Source organism: Pinus tabuliformis, chromosome J (assembly GCF_031772625.1).
Source record: "Pinus tabuliformis cultivar Carrire ecotype Pingquan chromosome J, CPIR1, whole genome shotgun sequence".
In the NCBI taxonomy this organism is placed as follows: Eukaryota; Viridiplantae; Streptophyta; class Pinopsida; order Pinales; family Pinaceae; genus Pinus; species Pinus tabuliformis.
Genome location: NC_142295.1, coordinates 1,648,164,452 through 1,648,178,497, shown reverse-complemented (window position 1 = coordinate 1,648,178,497; position 14,046 = coordinate 1,648,164,452). Strand labels below are relative to the sequence as shown.

Below are 14,046 nucleotides of genomic sequence, written 5' to 3'. Positions count from 1 at the left end.
ATGTTTGTGGCCCGTGGGCTGCTACAGTGCACAAATCCTCTCTGTGTGCTTTGCCTCCTATCTCTCCTGGCTATCTTTGCTCAACTATGGAACAAAATGCTCTCCCAAGAATGGAATGCCTCTTCATCCTAGTGGCTCGGTTATAACACAGCACGATAACCTACTAGTGGTTAAGTTTTACTACATCAACTCTTAACTAGAGTTACAAAATAGACTCTTCTAGAGCCTTTTACATCACAAACACGTGGCTAGCCCCTCTTCCATGAATAATGGGGGCTGACACAACATCCTCCTGAACTATAGGTGTGAAAACAGGAAGGTCAACTTCTAAGTGGCATAACTTTTGCATACGGACTCCGATTGATGCGATTCTTGCGCCGTTGGAAAGATTTTTGTGTGTAAAATAGAATGAAAAGGCGTAGTGCTTAAGCAATGAAGTTTTACCCCCAAAAAACGTCGTTTGATGCCTCAAAACGCTCCCGGAAGGTTTCGGACCCCGTTTTGCCAAATTGGGTCCTACCAGTAAAAACAGTCCCGTGCGCTGATTCCTCCACTTTTTCCACTCCAAATGCATCGAGATGGATGACAAACAATATACTTATCCAATTTGGATCATGGTGCAGAGAGGAGCAGTGAGGCTCCTTCATATTGCAACTAATGATTAGATAGTTGACATACTTACCAAGCCTTTACTGAAAGGGAAGTTCTCGGTATTCAGAGAGCAACTTGGACTAACGGATGTGACCCTTCTTGGTGGGGGCAGTCATGGATGATCAAGAAGACTGAGCTATGTTCTTCCCTCTTATTTGAGCTCCCAAATTGGGAATGGAGCCAGGAGAGCTCCTAGGGCTGAGGGAACTCTTGACTATAGGTTTTGTGCAATCCTTTTCATGTGTTGACAAGTGGTAATCCCCCCTACCATCAAGTTTGAGACTTTCCAAGAGTATAGCCCAGTATGCATTCTACCCACACGCTGGGCTTGTTGAGATTGCCACCCATTTGGCCAATGGGTGTGGTAAAGCTAGGTTGTGTGTGATCCTTGTCAAAAGCTAATCCCCACAAGAAAAGATGAGGCTTTGTTGTGTGCAATACTTGTCAAATGGTAATCCCCCCAAGCAGAGATGAGACTTGGTTTTGCATGATCCTTGTCATGTGTTGACAAGTGCTAATCCCCCCAAAGGCTATGGATGCAGGTGTTCCACCACTTGACTCTTGGGGTGAAGCTTCATTGTGCGCGATCCTTGTCATGTGTTGACAAGTTGTAATCCCCCAAAGCAGAGATGAGACTTGGTTGTACGCGATCCTTGTCATGTGTTGACAAGTGGTAATCCCCCCAAATCTGTGTCAAGGTGGGAAGATCAGTGGATATAGGGTGATAGATGAATCTCCCCTATGATGATTCTTCTTCATTAGATTGAGACATCATTATTCCAGATGATACAAAGTAGAGATGAACAGAGGTGAGCAGAGAATGTAGAGATCTTTGATGCAGAAAGAAATTCCTCCCTCGCTGAGAGGGAGTGTTGAAAATTGGCAGCTCATAGATGAATTTCCTTATCTAAAATCCCATTTCTAACAATTCTCGAGTGACTTTCTAAAATAGAAAGTTGTATCTAGCATCTCAAGTATGACTTTCCAAATATTGTAAAATCAATGTGCATCAATTGGTAATCTATAGTTGATGGAAAATCACTTAAGTTATCATTAATCAATCCCAATAGTTTAATCTAGACTTAATCATCAATATTATTATTATTTTTATTACTATTATCCTTTATGATACTATTATATTATTATTAAAAGGAAATTCATGGCACTCAATCATGTCATATGTAACTCCCCTCAATTAATGCATATGTTACTCTCACTCACTTAATGGATACATTACACTCTCTCTTACACACTCATTAAAAGCATGGCATATTCCTCTCACACACTCATTAAAGCCTTTCATAAAAGATTCCTCTTACACACTCTTTAATGCATATGTTACACTCTCTCTATGGCATAAGGCATGTGTACCTCTCTCCTTTATGGCATAAGTTACTAAGCCATGTGAGATTCCCCCATCTAGGCATGTGTTGCCTTCCTTTTAACGACATAAATTACAAGGCATGTGTTGCCTCTTCATAATGGTATGAGTTACACTCCCTAAATGGCATATGTTACTCTTTCTCAAGGCATGCGTATTACTCCTTTATGACCAGAATTTGTTGCTCCTCCTATATATATATCTCATATCATCCCATCCCCTCACTACTTATGCATTGTGAAAGAAGGATTCGAACTTGAGAGAGAGAGAGTTGGAGAGATTTGAAGAAGATTGTGAGAGAGAGAGACTTGGAGAGTAAGAGCAGAACTTGAAGGTTGATTGAGTGTTTGCATTAGTTGCTGCTACCAATGATCTTCATGCCACAGCTAGTTCATATTTGGGTGAACTTACTCATTCTCTTGATCTTTCTTGTACTTTGTATCTCTGAGGAACAATTGATATCTAATAGAAGAACCTGGTTGGATTTCCCCTTGTGGGTTTTGCCCTGGTAATTGGACCTAAATTCTCTATGTCTCATTTTTGTTCTTGGTTGTCTTCTATTATGCATTTTGTTTATGTACTTTGTGCAGGTCTGTGAACATACAAGGGGAGGTGCTGTCGAATTTTCGTTGATTTGAACATCCAAGGGACCCAGAAGAAAACGATAACCATCCCCCTTGTTAAAGAAGATTAAAAAGCCACTGTTTCCCTTTCTTCATAAGGGATATCAGACATCATAACAACCATTGTAACTTTGAGGTTGCTAAGGGAGTCCCCTAGGCATCTCATTCCCCCCACCTAAAGGGGGGCTTTTAATTTGGTCTCAATTTTCATGGTGTCTTATTTGGATTAAACTCAACTCATGCACTGCAAAACATCATAAATCAGATTTATTTTATTTAGAAGATTAAATTTCATTTATGTTTTAGATTAGATTTCATTTCCGCATGAAGTAACAAACCTTTCCCACCATGTCCTGTTATGCTCTCGGCCATTGCAAGCAAAAGTTCGATCCTTGGCATGATTAAAAGAGGACTCGTGTTGGTTATGTAGTTTAATAGGGAAAACCTTTTAGCCATTTATTGTAAGTTTGGGAAAGGATTGTTGACTTGTGAAATTAGGGGAATGCATTGAAGCTAAGCTTCTTCTCGTTGGATCGCCAAGCGACCTTCTCGATCTCATTCGAAGGATAAAGGTGAAAGAGCAAACAAACATTAGACTAGTTTTACTTTTCTTGCAATCACACAAATCACATATCCATCCTTCCATTGCACTCATTAGTAATCCAAGTGATAACTTAACTTAATAAAATTAACCAAGAGCACAATTCAAAACATCTCGGAACAACATCTTTTGGGCCACGATCTCCATTTGGCTGGATTTCCTTTCCAAGCAACCATTTACTTTTATGGCACTGGTCCTTATTGTCACATTATATTATATTCTTATGAATTGTTTATTTATATGGTTGTAAGTTACATGTTGTTCATTTCATGCTTTTGGTAAATTCAATTAAACTCCTAAAATAATTTGTTTAACATTGCTAATAGCATATTTAGCCTTAGCTTATTTTCTTAGGGTCTATCCCACTTAGCTTCACTAGGAGTTAGCCTAGACCGAGGAATCAAAATTGAGTGACAGCAACTCGATTCAAGGCCACCCTTAGTGGATTAAAAATGTCTTCCACATAAGCCAAGGTGAGGATTAGGCGACAGCAGTCCCTATATCAAGTAGCCATGCATCTCTCCAAGAAGCAAAATGAAGTGTAAAACAGATCTTCAATTATTCCAATATTTCAATGGGCAACAATGTAGTGAGCATATTCAAGTGCTTTACCTTTAGCTAGATTTGGTGTTTTAACTTTGTCTTCTTTCTAGTTTCGATTGTCTTTGATTCTCTCCCAAGGGGCTATGCACGTTGATGTATCATGTCCATCTTGATTCTTAGCCACAATGACTACAGTGAAGATCAAGTTTTTCTTTTTGATGGTGTTTAGCCCCTTGCCTTTGGAATTCTTTCTTCCACATTTTCTTCTATTGCCACTTCCTTTAGAAGAATCATGTGACGAACTCTTCCCTTTCTAAGCAAGGCACACTACTTCTTTAGGGGACTTGTTACTACTTCAACTAACAGGGTTGCAAAGGTTCAACCAAGCCTACTAAAAGGTAAACACTATTAGAAAACACACCCATTACCGCTGCAACATATTCCTCTCACTTTAGGCTAGCTCCTACAAAACACCAAGAGCAGTATCCCTACAAACACACTCTCAACCAAGATATAAGTAGACCAATGCCCAAGTATATGGAAGAGTAAGGGGTTGATTTAATGACAAAATCTGATCTGATAAAAGATGTAACAGCAGAACTATATTGCAAACCATCAAAGAAAATACTCAATACTCTTAGCAGGCTCTGGCACATCAGCACTCTGCACACTGGAACCCTACTCTGCCACATCATCTGCAAAGATGCCAAATATTACCAAGGGCTGTTGGCTGGTGCTTGCAGGGTGTGCTATGAACTCCGAAACACAGTGTTGATAATAAGCATCATAAGGATCACTTGGACTTAAGAAATTGCACTAGGTTAGAATTCTGGGCCATTGCGGGCGACAAACTCTGCAGTCTTCTCTATGATATTGGAACGAACAAAGTTCGTCCTTCAAGTTAAATACTCCAGAAGACTTGGAATATGAAAATATCCATTGAGGATACAAATATTATTATATATAAAATGTATGAAGAATGATGTTACAAATGAGAATGAGGGGCCTGCTTATATACTAGGCAGTGCCTCTTCATGGAAGGTTATGTCCCATTTAGGTATGTCTCTTCAGTACTAATTACTAATTAACTAATCATTATTACAATTATCCTCATTATTTATATTTATATTATTTATATATATTTTATTAGTAACAGATATTTCACCCTTGTAACTTCTTCCAGGGCTATCAGCTGTGGCAATTCCTGATCCTTGTCATCTGCAGGCTGAATTGTCTCGACACCACAACAACGTCATGCCAAATTATCACAGCTATCAGCATTAAGCCCTCAAGCCACCAATAAAGAGGAAAGTGCTGACAATATTAGTGAAAGAGGTATTTTTAATACTAATTATATTAAACAGAATAAAATAATACAACGAATAAAATTAAAGAGGACCACAGTTATAACTTAAAAGCTCACCACCATAATGAATTATCATTGTTTTTTAATTTATTAGAGTTGCAACTTATAACTTGAACAAAATATCACCAGCATGTACAATCAACAATTTGAGTAAGAAAGTTGGTACAGATGCTTCGGTAGTATGGGGAGACCATGGTTGAAACCACCTGCCTACCACCTTTACTACAACTTAAAAAATAAGGTTCAAAATTCACAGTAAAAACAAATGTTGAAAAGTGAAAAATATACAAAGTGAAACTATTCAAACTAGACTCTCACCCTTCACATATATCATGTAAAATGAGACAAACCTTTGCAATTTTCACTAGCTGATCATAGTTATCATGTCCATAAAAGAATGTATCCTTTCGAAATATCTGCGTATAAATACAATTTATTTAGTTACATGAGAGAAAATATTACTCACTCTTAAAAGTTTGTGGAAAAATTACTGTGCTCACCATTCCTGCAAACATACAACCAAGGCTCCACATATCCAGAGAATAATCATAATCTTCTAGATCGACAAGAAGCTCTGGTCCTTTGAAGTATCTATGAACACATGATGATAAAATCTTAATATTACATCACTCCGAAGATCAAGACGCACCTTCAGATAAAAAGTGACAATTTTGTTAAAAATGGTTGAGCTCACTAATGTGCCAAACATCTTCCGGATTAACAAGCACCCTATCTGCTTTCTGAAGAAGACTGTCTATATGCATTACATAATATTAAAGAACATTGAAAGCATCAAAAGAAAGGGAAACCAACAAAGCTTGAAATAATGCTTTATTGCTGACAAATAATCCACGACAATACCACAGTCATCACAAATTTCCAGTGTATTTGAACTTAAAAGTATGGAATATGAAAGTAATACAAAAACCTATTTAAAAAATGGTATTGTATGCCTCTGCACGGGAAATGCATCATAAGAAAAAAATGAAATCCATTCAACTTTAAAAAACCTACATTCAACACTCTGTAGTCTACCTTTGGCGTAGCTTTTTCCCTGACTCTTTCCCTTTTCCCACCCCTCTCAACTTTTTAAAAATGTAATGTATCACAACTAGATTTTCTCATGTTTTATCTGTCAAAACTACTAGAATCTATTCACATAAACCAATGTCAACTTTCTTACAGCCTATCCTTCCTCCCCTTTCTTCCCCCTGCTCAGTTTCCTTGATAACAAACTATCTTCGTAGCAACCTAAAATTGGCCATGTTAAGGCACAAGGGTCATAACAGGTCACCTAGCCAGCAAGAAGTCTATGTGAGGGTGAGGTGTGGTAAACCAACAATAGATGTTTATATGTCTAAGCTTTTTACTTTCGAAAAAGAATGCTTGCCAAAGAATAACTTATTTCCTAAATTTCTTTGGTAGCATTCAAGACTTCGGTAGTGTAAATATAGATCTAATTTAATTAGTTTGCCTTGTGACTATGATGATTCAGATTAGGTTGATGACGCATTCAGGGGATGATAAAATAAGCATAAGTTCAATGCACAAGATATATCTTTTTGACATATGAGCATTCAGAAAATGCGCTGACACAAAATAGACTTATAGTTGACCACCTTGATGCCACACGAACATTGTACTCTTTTCCTGGATGGTAAAATTCAGCAAGTCCCCAATCAATGAGACGAATCTTTCGTTGTTCATGGTCAATCATTACATTTTGTGGTTTGACGTCACGGTGCATAATGCCCTGTGAGTGGCAGTAATCTAGAGCCTGCAAGCAAAAGCGCATTCCTCAGACCAACCAGATCAAAAGAACAAATGAAAACTTTGCTTTCCTCAGAAGCTCCACTGTGCCAAATTATCTCAGTTGAACCAGAATAAATATGCAATATAATAGTTTGTGGCAATCCACAGCAGAAAGAAAACCCAGATCAAGCTATACAAAACTAGTGAAAATAAATATGGCATGACAAGTTATACATAGAAAATGGAAGAGCATCCATAGCACAAAATGACTCACACAAATAATCTTATTATTGCATACTTACATTGAATTACAATACAATTATATAGTTGGTCTTAGATCCAACTAATTCTAACCTTAGCTCAACTACCTCCTACAAATCTCCAACCAATTCTAAACTCAACACACTGCATCAATGGAAGCATTACTTCCAAGTCCCTCCTTTAATGCTTACATGACAACAACAATATTGATCTTTGTTTGGATGGTCTTCATCAGCACTTAAATCCACTCTAGGATCTCGTAGACACTGTTCTTTCTTCACCAGCACAACTTCAAGCGACCACTTGACCTCCATTTAAAACATAACTGCCTCTGACCATCATTGACAAATTTGCAGAATTGACGCTTCTTGACCTCCCGAAGGGCAATCTCAATACTGAACCACTCAATGGACTAACTTTCATCTATCTATGAAAATTCTATCACTGCAACAACTGATTTATTTTACCTACTTATTTCCCGATAAGTTATTTATGAAAATCCTTCAGTAAACATTAAAATAAATTTTGTTGCAGATATCACATCATAATACAGAAACAAACACATGCACAAGAATTAACACATCGACACAAATATTTTGGACAATCAGTCCCCGGAAAAACCCAATGTGGGAAAACCGGTGCAGCAAGGGAGGATTTTATTATTCAGCAATTCTTCAGTACAACTGGGTGCCAAACTGGCTTACCCAATAGAGAGAAAATTCTTCAGCACTTCCCCCAGTCTCAATGTCAGCCTGGCTAACCTCTGCGTCAGCCCCTGCCTCTCTGCGTCAGCACTGGGCCTCTCTACGTCACCCACGCAAGCCCTCCAGTGACTGCGCAGTCTGCAGCCTGTTGTCGCACAGATTGTCATGACAACGCTCAGACCGGGGGCTGTCACCCTGATCCCCGATCTCTCCGTTTAAGCCTGTCTCCCGCAGCTAAGGGGGGTAGACCCTATGGGACAACGGATGACCAACTGTGGACCAGTTGGGTTGGGAGACACAAGGGGAAACAAGCATTTAATTGATTTTATTAAGTTAATAGACCAGTGCCTTAAGGAGCTAATGATTAAATGATTATTTATTGAATATTGCAGAAATATAAACCATGTAGAACAATCATTTATCATCAAATAACCCAAGCGATGTAAGATTTTCAACAAATGCACAACGCCTTAACGATGATGCAGCAATTAAACTCCAAGAAAAATTAAATGCTTTAAATGATCATAAAATTTAAATGCTGACCAATTACCATTTTCACATAGCTAACTTAAAAATAAACATTAAGTGCATTTAACTGTAGAGAAATGGAACATAGAGACATCAAAAATGAATTTTTCAATTTTTAGCTAAGCCTTTTCAAAAAAAAAAAAAAAATTATATTTTTTTTAAATATTTTTATTTTTTTATTTTCTAAGAATAAAACAAAACTAAAATAAATGAAACTTAAAACTATTCTAAACTAAACTAAACTAAATGAAACTTAAAATTATTAAAATTTAATCCTAAAATCAAATAAATCTAAACAAAATATGAACCCATTAAAATCTAAAATCTAAATTTTTTTACGATTTTCTATTTTTATAATTTTTTGATTTTTTAAATAAAATTCTAAGATTAAGATAAAAAAAAACTAATTTAAATCTAAACTAAATGAAATTTAAAATTATTAAAACTAAATCCTAAATAAATCTAAAAAAAGATCAAAGCAAAGTCTAAAATTTAGAACTTTTTATAATTTTTGATTTATGAAATTAGGATCAAAACAAAACTAAATTAAAACTAAAAACCTAAAAGAAAATCAATACCTAATCTATAAAAAATGAAAGTCAAATTCTTTTTATTTTAAATATTTTTATTTTTATTATTTTTTTTATTTACTTTAAAATTAAAACAAAGCTAAACTTTTAAAAATTCTAAATATTAAAACTAAAGCAAATTGAATAGATACAAAACTTAAATATATCTAAACTAAATTAAAAAAAAGAAACCTACGCTAAATCTTTACATATATCTAAACTAAATTAAAAAAAAAAAACCTACGCTAAATCTTTACAAAATGAAAACATGCGTTCATAAATCGAAATTAAATGAAGTCAAAGAGTACGCTATCCCTAACACACACTATTGAATAAAAATCGAATGCTTCGTTTATGTTGTGCAGGTCGGATGGTGGAAGGAAGGCGTGAGGAGCGCAGAGTTATGGAGGAGATGGGCAGCACGAAGGCTGCGGATTTTCTTTTTTTGCAGATTTTAGAAGCGTACGGACCACATGGGAAGGGGCTCGTATGGCAGCAGAATGATGAGAAAACGCAGGCAGAGGACGGGTGAAGAAATCGGCAGTTCACGCAGAGAGAATGAGAGGCTCGGACCAGGTTAAGGATTGACAGCGTGGAGCAACCAACGCAGGGAGCCACAGGTTCCAATATTTGTTTGCAGGTTTGCGTGAGAGCTGGACGTGAAACCACAGAGGAACAACAATAACTACGTGAGGGTTTCTAGTAAATCGATGGAGGGAGTAGCAATGCGTAGGAAGGTATGAATGTTGTGGAAAGGCAGCATGCAGGTGGGGAAGCTGACTGCGTGGAGGGGAGCTGAGGTTTCCCGATGGCGGGCAGTTCTTTTCTTTTTTTTTATTTTTTTTTTTTTTATTTGTGCTTTGCAGGTTATAACAACGTGAGGAAAAAAATGTGAGAGAATGAGCTGATAGATGAGAAGCGTAGGGGAAATAGAAAAGTGAATGGCAGCTGCGTGGATTGATGCAGTGGAGGCAGCATGAATAGGAAAGACTGAGGCAGGTGGCAACAGGTTGATGCAGCCGTACATGCAGAAATCCCCCAGGAAACCTGTGAACCCTTATAAAAAATTTCAAACTTTTTTCTGCAGCAATAAAACGCCAAGCAGCAGTGAAAAATGAAAACACAATAGCAAACCCGTAGTCCAAAAACTTAATTAAAAATTTAAACCCTTCCTGCTTCAGATTGCCTAATGGAAAACCCTAACAAATTTTCAAAATCTGTACCTGCAACCTGCAAAAACCAAACACCAAAAATAAAATGTACAGGGAAAAAACCCTAACAGAAAACCAGCTAAATAATTACAGATTAAAGGCTCTAAATAGCCAGATCTGTCGATATGGTACAAAAATATTTTCATAATTTTAAATTTAATGTGAGGTACTTCAGAAAACCCTTCATGCATCTGCAACAAAAATTCTAATGATAAGCCCAGGATTAAAACTGGCTGGGCTCTTTCAAAAAACGCAGTACGGGAGTTGGCTAGTTCAGCGAGAACTTCCCCTAACGCCCAGTAAAACTAAGGATATGCTGCACAACTTACATCAACCATTAAAATAGAGAGAGAAAACAATAGTGAAATTCAGATCAAATGGAGATACCTGCCATTATATTTCAGAATCTAAACTGTCATTCAAACCCCAAAGATCAGACAAGATACCTGTGCCTAGATCAATTTTCATCAAGCTATTATCAATGGCTGAAAATAAAATCATGCTAGAAAAATAAATCATCTTACAGCACTTCCAGAAGAGTAACACCAGCGAGATTTTTGACCCCAAAGTCTTTCTTTATTGCACAAAAAAAAATGACTACAAGAGAGCTTTCTTTAGCACCAAACTCTCACATCCAATCTGATCTCAAATGACCCCTAACACCCTATTAAAGAAAAAATTCCCACGGCTAGTTCGAGTGATCCATGTCAAAATGATCTCGACGGTCGACGAGGATCAAAATCCCTTTTAATCTCATCCGTCGAATTTTTAAATGCATTTTAATATTAAAAGATTAAAACTTTGCATTTATTTTCTCAAAAATTGACTTATTATTATTTTATTTTTTTATTTTTTATTATTTTTTAAATTTTTTAATTTTATTAATTATATTTCTTATATTTTATATTTTTTCAATTTTTAATTTTTATTTTCAAATGGATCCTCGAACTTAGCCTTTGGAAAAATCACCTAGGACCTAGGACTTAGGACTTATGAGGGAATAAAACATTTTCTAACCCTCAACACACTTTACATCATGACTTTTACACTTTTACATCTCAAGGGGAAAACCCATTTCACATAAACCCTCATAAACCACCCAGTTCTGCGACACAAATATAATCTAGCAGATCAAGCAATTTGTAATAACCTAACCAAATAGTTAAAAATATTTCCAAATTGCTTTTACATAGACTCGAAGTGCACTAGGTTTCCCCTAAGATTCTAATGACAAAATTCATTCCGGCTTTGGGGTTAGGCTGAAGGAAAACTCTGCCGATCATGGATTGGTGAGAAAAAAAACCTTCCAGAACGTAGATTATCACTAGAAAAATAGGTTTACCTAGGCAATTTACATACATGACTCAGATCTGCTAAGATTATTTACAAGTTACACATGCAGACTGGGTTTACAACATAACATGATCGGGTTGATGATGATTGTCGAATGGCACGGACACGTCAATCAAGCGCTATCCCTTTTGCGAAAAAAGGGGGTGTACTGCTATGAGTAGTTGACACGTAGTGGTCAACATCTGGCTCCACTTGGGGACACGTTGTTGCACTGTGGGAATGTGAGAATCCAGAATCTGCACCCATGCAACACACAAAAAATATAGTAGTGTCCGTCCCAAAAATCATCATATAACATAAAGCACATGAAAGATATAAGCTCTTCATTTATTAACTATCTAGGAAAGTAAATCTAATCCTAAAACAAAAATGAAAATGTTGAAAAAAAAAACAAAGAGTAGGGTTAGAAATACAGAGGATACCCCATGGCATCAGATGTGTTCAATATAGTGTATACTGAGCATTTGCCTGCTTTCAGGCAGATCTGTCGGCTGCTTATCGGATGTGCCATGTCCAATTCTGCATGCGATAGGACTTTTTCCTATCCGAAAATCAAGCTGCTCGCGGCCGTCTGATGCATCAAATCTTCTTCGCGTTCTCTTTCTTTTGCGTTTTTTCTTTGAGGCAGGCTGCATCACTGATGACGTGGAACTTTCTGCTTCAAAGCTATCAGATGAAGTATGTAAGATATGTGTGACATGTCTTTCTTCATTTTGTATCTGCCCTATCAAGGATGGTGGATCAATCTCACAAGTGCCATGAGTTATAACTTGATCTTCTATGACTGGTGGATTAACCGTGTGAGCATCAACCTGATTATTAACTCCCCTTTTATCCAAGTCACCTTCAATTATCCACTTTTCAATGGAACAAAGGACCTCATAATAAGATGGATCTTGTTGTAACAAATAAGGAGGCTCCTGATTTATTGACATTCCCTGGTTTCTTTCATCCTCTAACCATTGTTGAAACTTATGAACCTGTATTTCAATGGTATCTATCTGACTAGTCACTAGAGTGTTCAACCTTTATAGCACTGATTTCCTTGGCATGGTCTTCTTCCATATCTTTTACTACTTTATCGTTCTTTTCCTTTATGGTCATCAAGCAATGCTGCATAGAGTTTATCTCTTCCTTGTGATTTGCTTGCATGGTAGCTAAGTGATTATTATGATCGAATGTCATGATAGTCATTTCTTCATCCATAGTTAATAACTTGTTTTGCATAGAATTAATTTCCCTATCATGATTAGCTTTCATGGTCGTCATATTTTCCTCTAAGCCTGACAACTTGCTTTGCATAAAACTAATTTCTGTGTCATGATTAATCTTCATGGCCTCAATTTCCTTAGTATGCTGATTTTGCATGATCTCCATCTCCCTATTACGTTTTTCCAGGTGGGTGCATAAAGTTCTCACATCATTGGCATAATTAGTTTGATTGATCTCCATATTTTTTACCAGCAGCATTAGTTCTTGTATAATTTGCCTTTGATCTTCCTTTTCATTGTCATTTGTCCCTGCTTTTCCACTATCATGGATTTGATCTGCAATGGTACAGGTGGATGGCACATTCTGATATGAAGAATTGTCTTGAAATCTTTCGTCGACAGCTGGACCTTTTATAAGATTAATTTCATTCTTTTGCACAATTTTAGGGGCACAAGGCAAGCTATCTGTATCACCATATCTATTTTTAAAAGCATTGACAATGTCTTGTAAAGAAGTGAAAGAATCCTTAGGACAATTGTTAAACCAATTCAAAGCATCACCCTCTAAAGAAAGGACAAAAAGACGCATTTTGACATCTTCATGATTATACTGAGGGGGTCTACAATATATGATCATTATACGAGTAAACAAGCCTAGATGCCTTTTAACAGTGACTGGATCACCACTTGAGAACAAAGGTAATTTAGAAATGGCCACTTCCGGAATATCATGGAGATCATCAGTAAAATGACATGGTTTAAAAGAATAATCCATGATGAATAACGAGGGACCAAATGGATGATAGAAAGAGATCTCTGCTCAAGAAAATAAATAGATGAAAGAAGTGGAGTCGCCACTTGAACAATGAATCTAATTCTAGGATCCAAAAAGCAACAAACAAGCTGATATGAAAGAGGCTTCTTGCCTGGGAAAAATATAATGGCAGAAGTGTCCTCAGACACGTAATTTTATTAATCAGAAAAAAAAACAATTACATAATTGATTTTGCAAGAGTTTACACCCGAACAACCAAACACTCTTGCAATGAGCTATTTATAAGCTCCATGTCCTAACTACCTCTAATTATGGATCACTTACAAGTGTCCATTTACAATAAATGTTATTCAAACCAACTAGCTAACTAATCTCCTATAATAGAGCCTAAGATACGACACATTTGGAGAGTCATATCTAGTTACAACAATATGCTAATTCTAAAAATCTCCATTAAATAATTAAACATTCTAGAATAATAATTATTAATTTAATATCTTAAATTAATAATTATTTT

At 36.5% G+C, this 14,046-nt stretch overlaps 1 protein-coding gene across 3 annotated transcripts in view; it reads right to left on the bottom strand.

Moving 5' to 3' along the window:
- LOC149233858 (casein kinase II subunit alpha-2-like) overlaps nucleotides 1-14,046 on the bottom strand; it is a 313,367-nt gene that overhangs the window by 155,389 nt on the left and 143,932 nt on the right. For 2 of the 3 annotated variants that reach the window (XM_089379869.1, XM_089379867.1), the window contains 3 exons: nucleotides 6,785-6,942; nucleotides 5,666-5,756; nucleotides 5,516-5,581 (listed from right to left, as the gene is read on the bottom strand). In XM_089379869.1, coding sequence (XP_089235995.1) covers nucleotides 5,516-5,581; nucleotides 5,666-5,756; nucleotides 6,785-6,942 — 315 coding nt within the window. The remainder of the gene's footprint in view (nucleotides 1-5,515; nucleotides 5,582-5,665; nucleotides 5,757-6,784; nucleotides 6,943-14,046) is intronic. The other variant, XM_089379868.1, reaches the window with a different exon arrangement.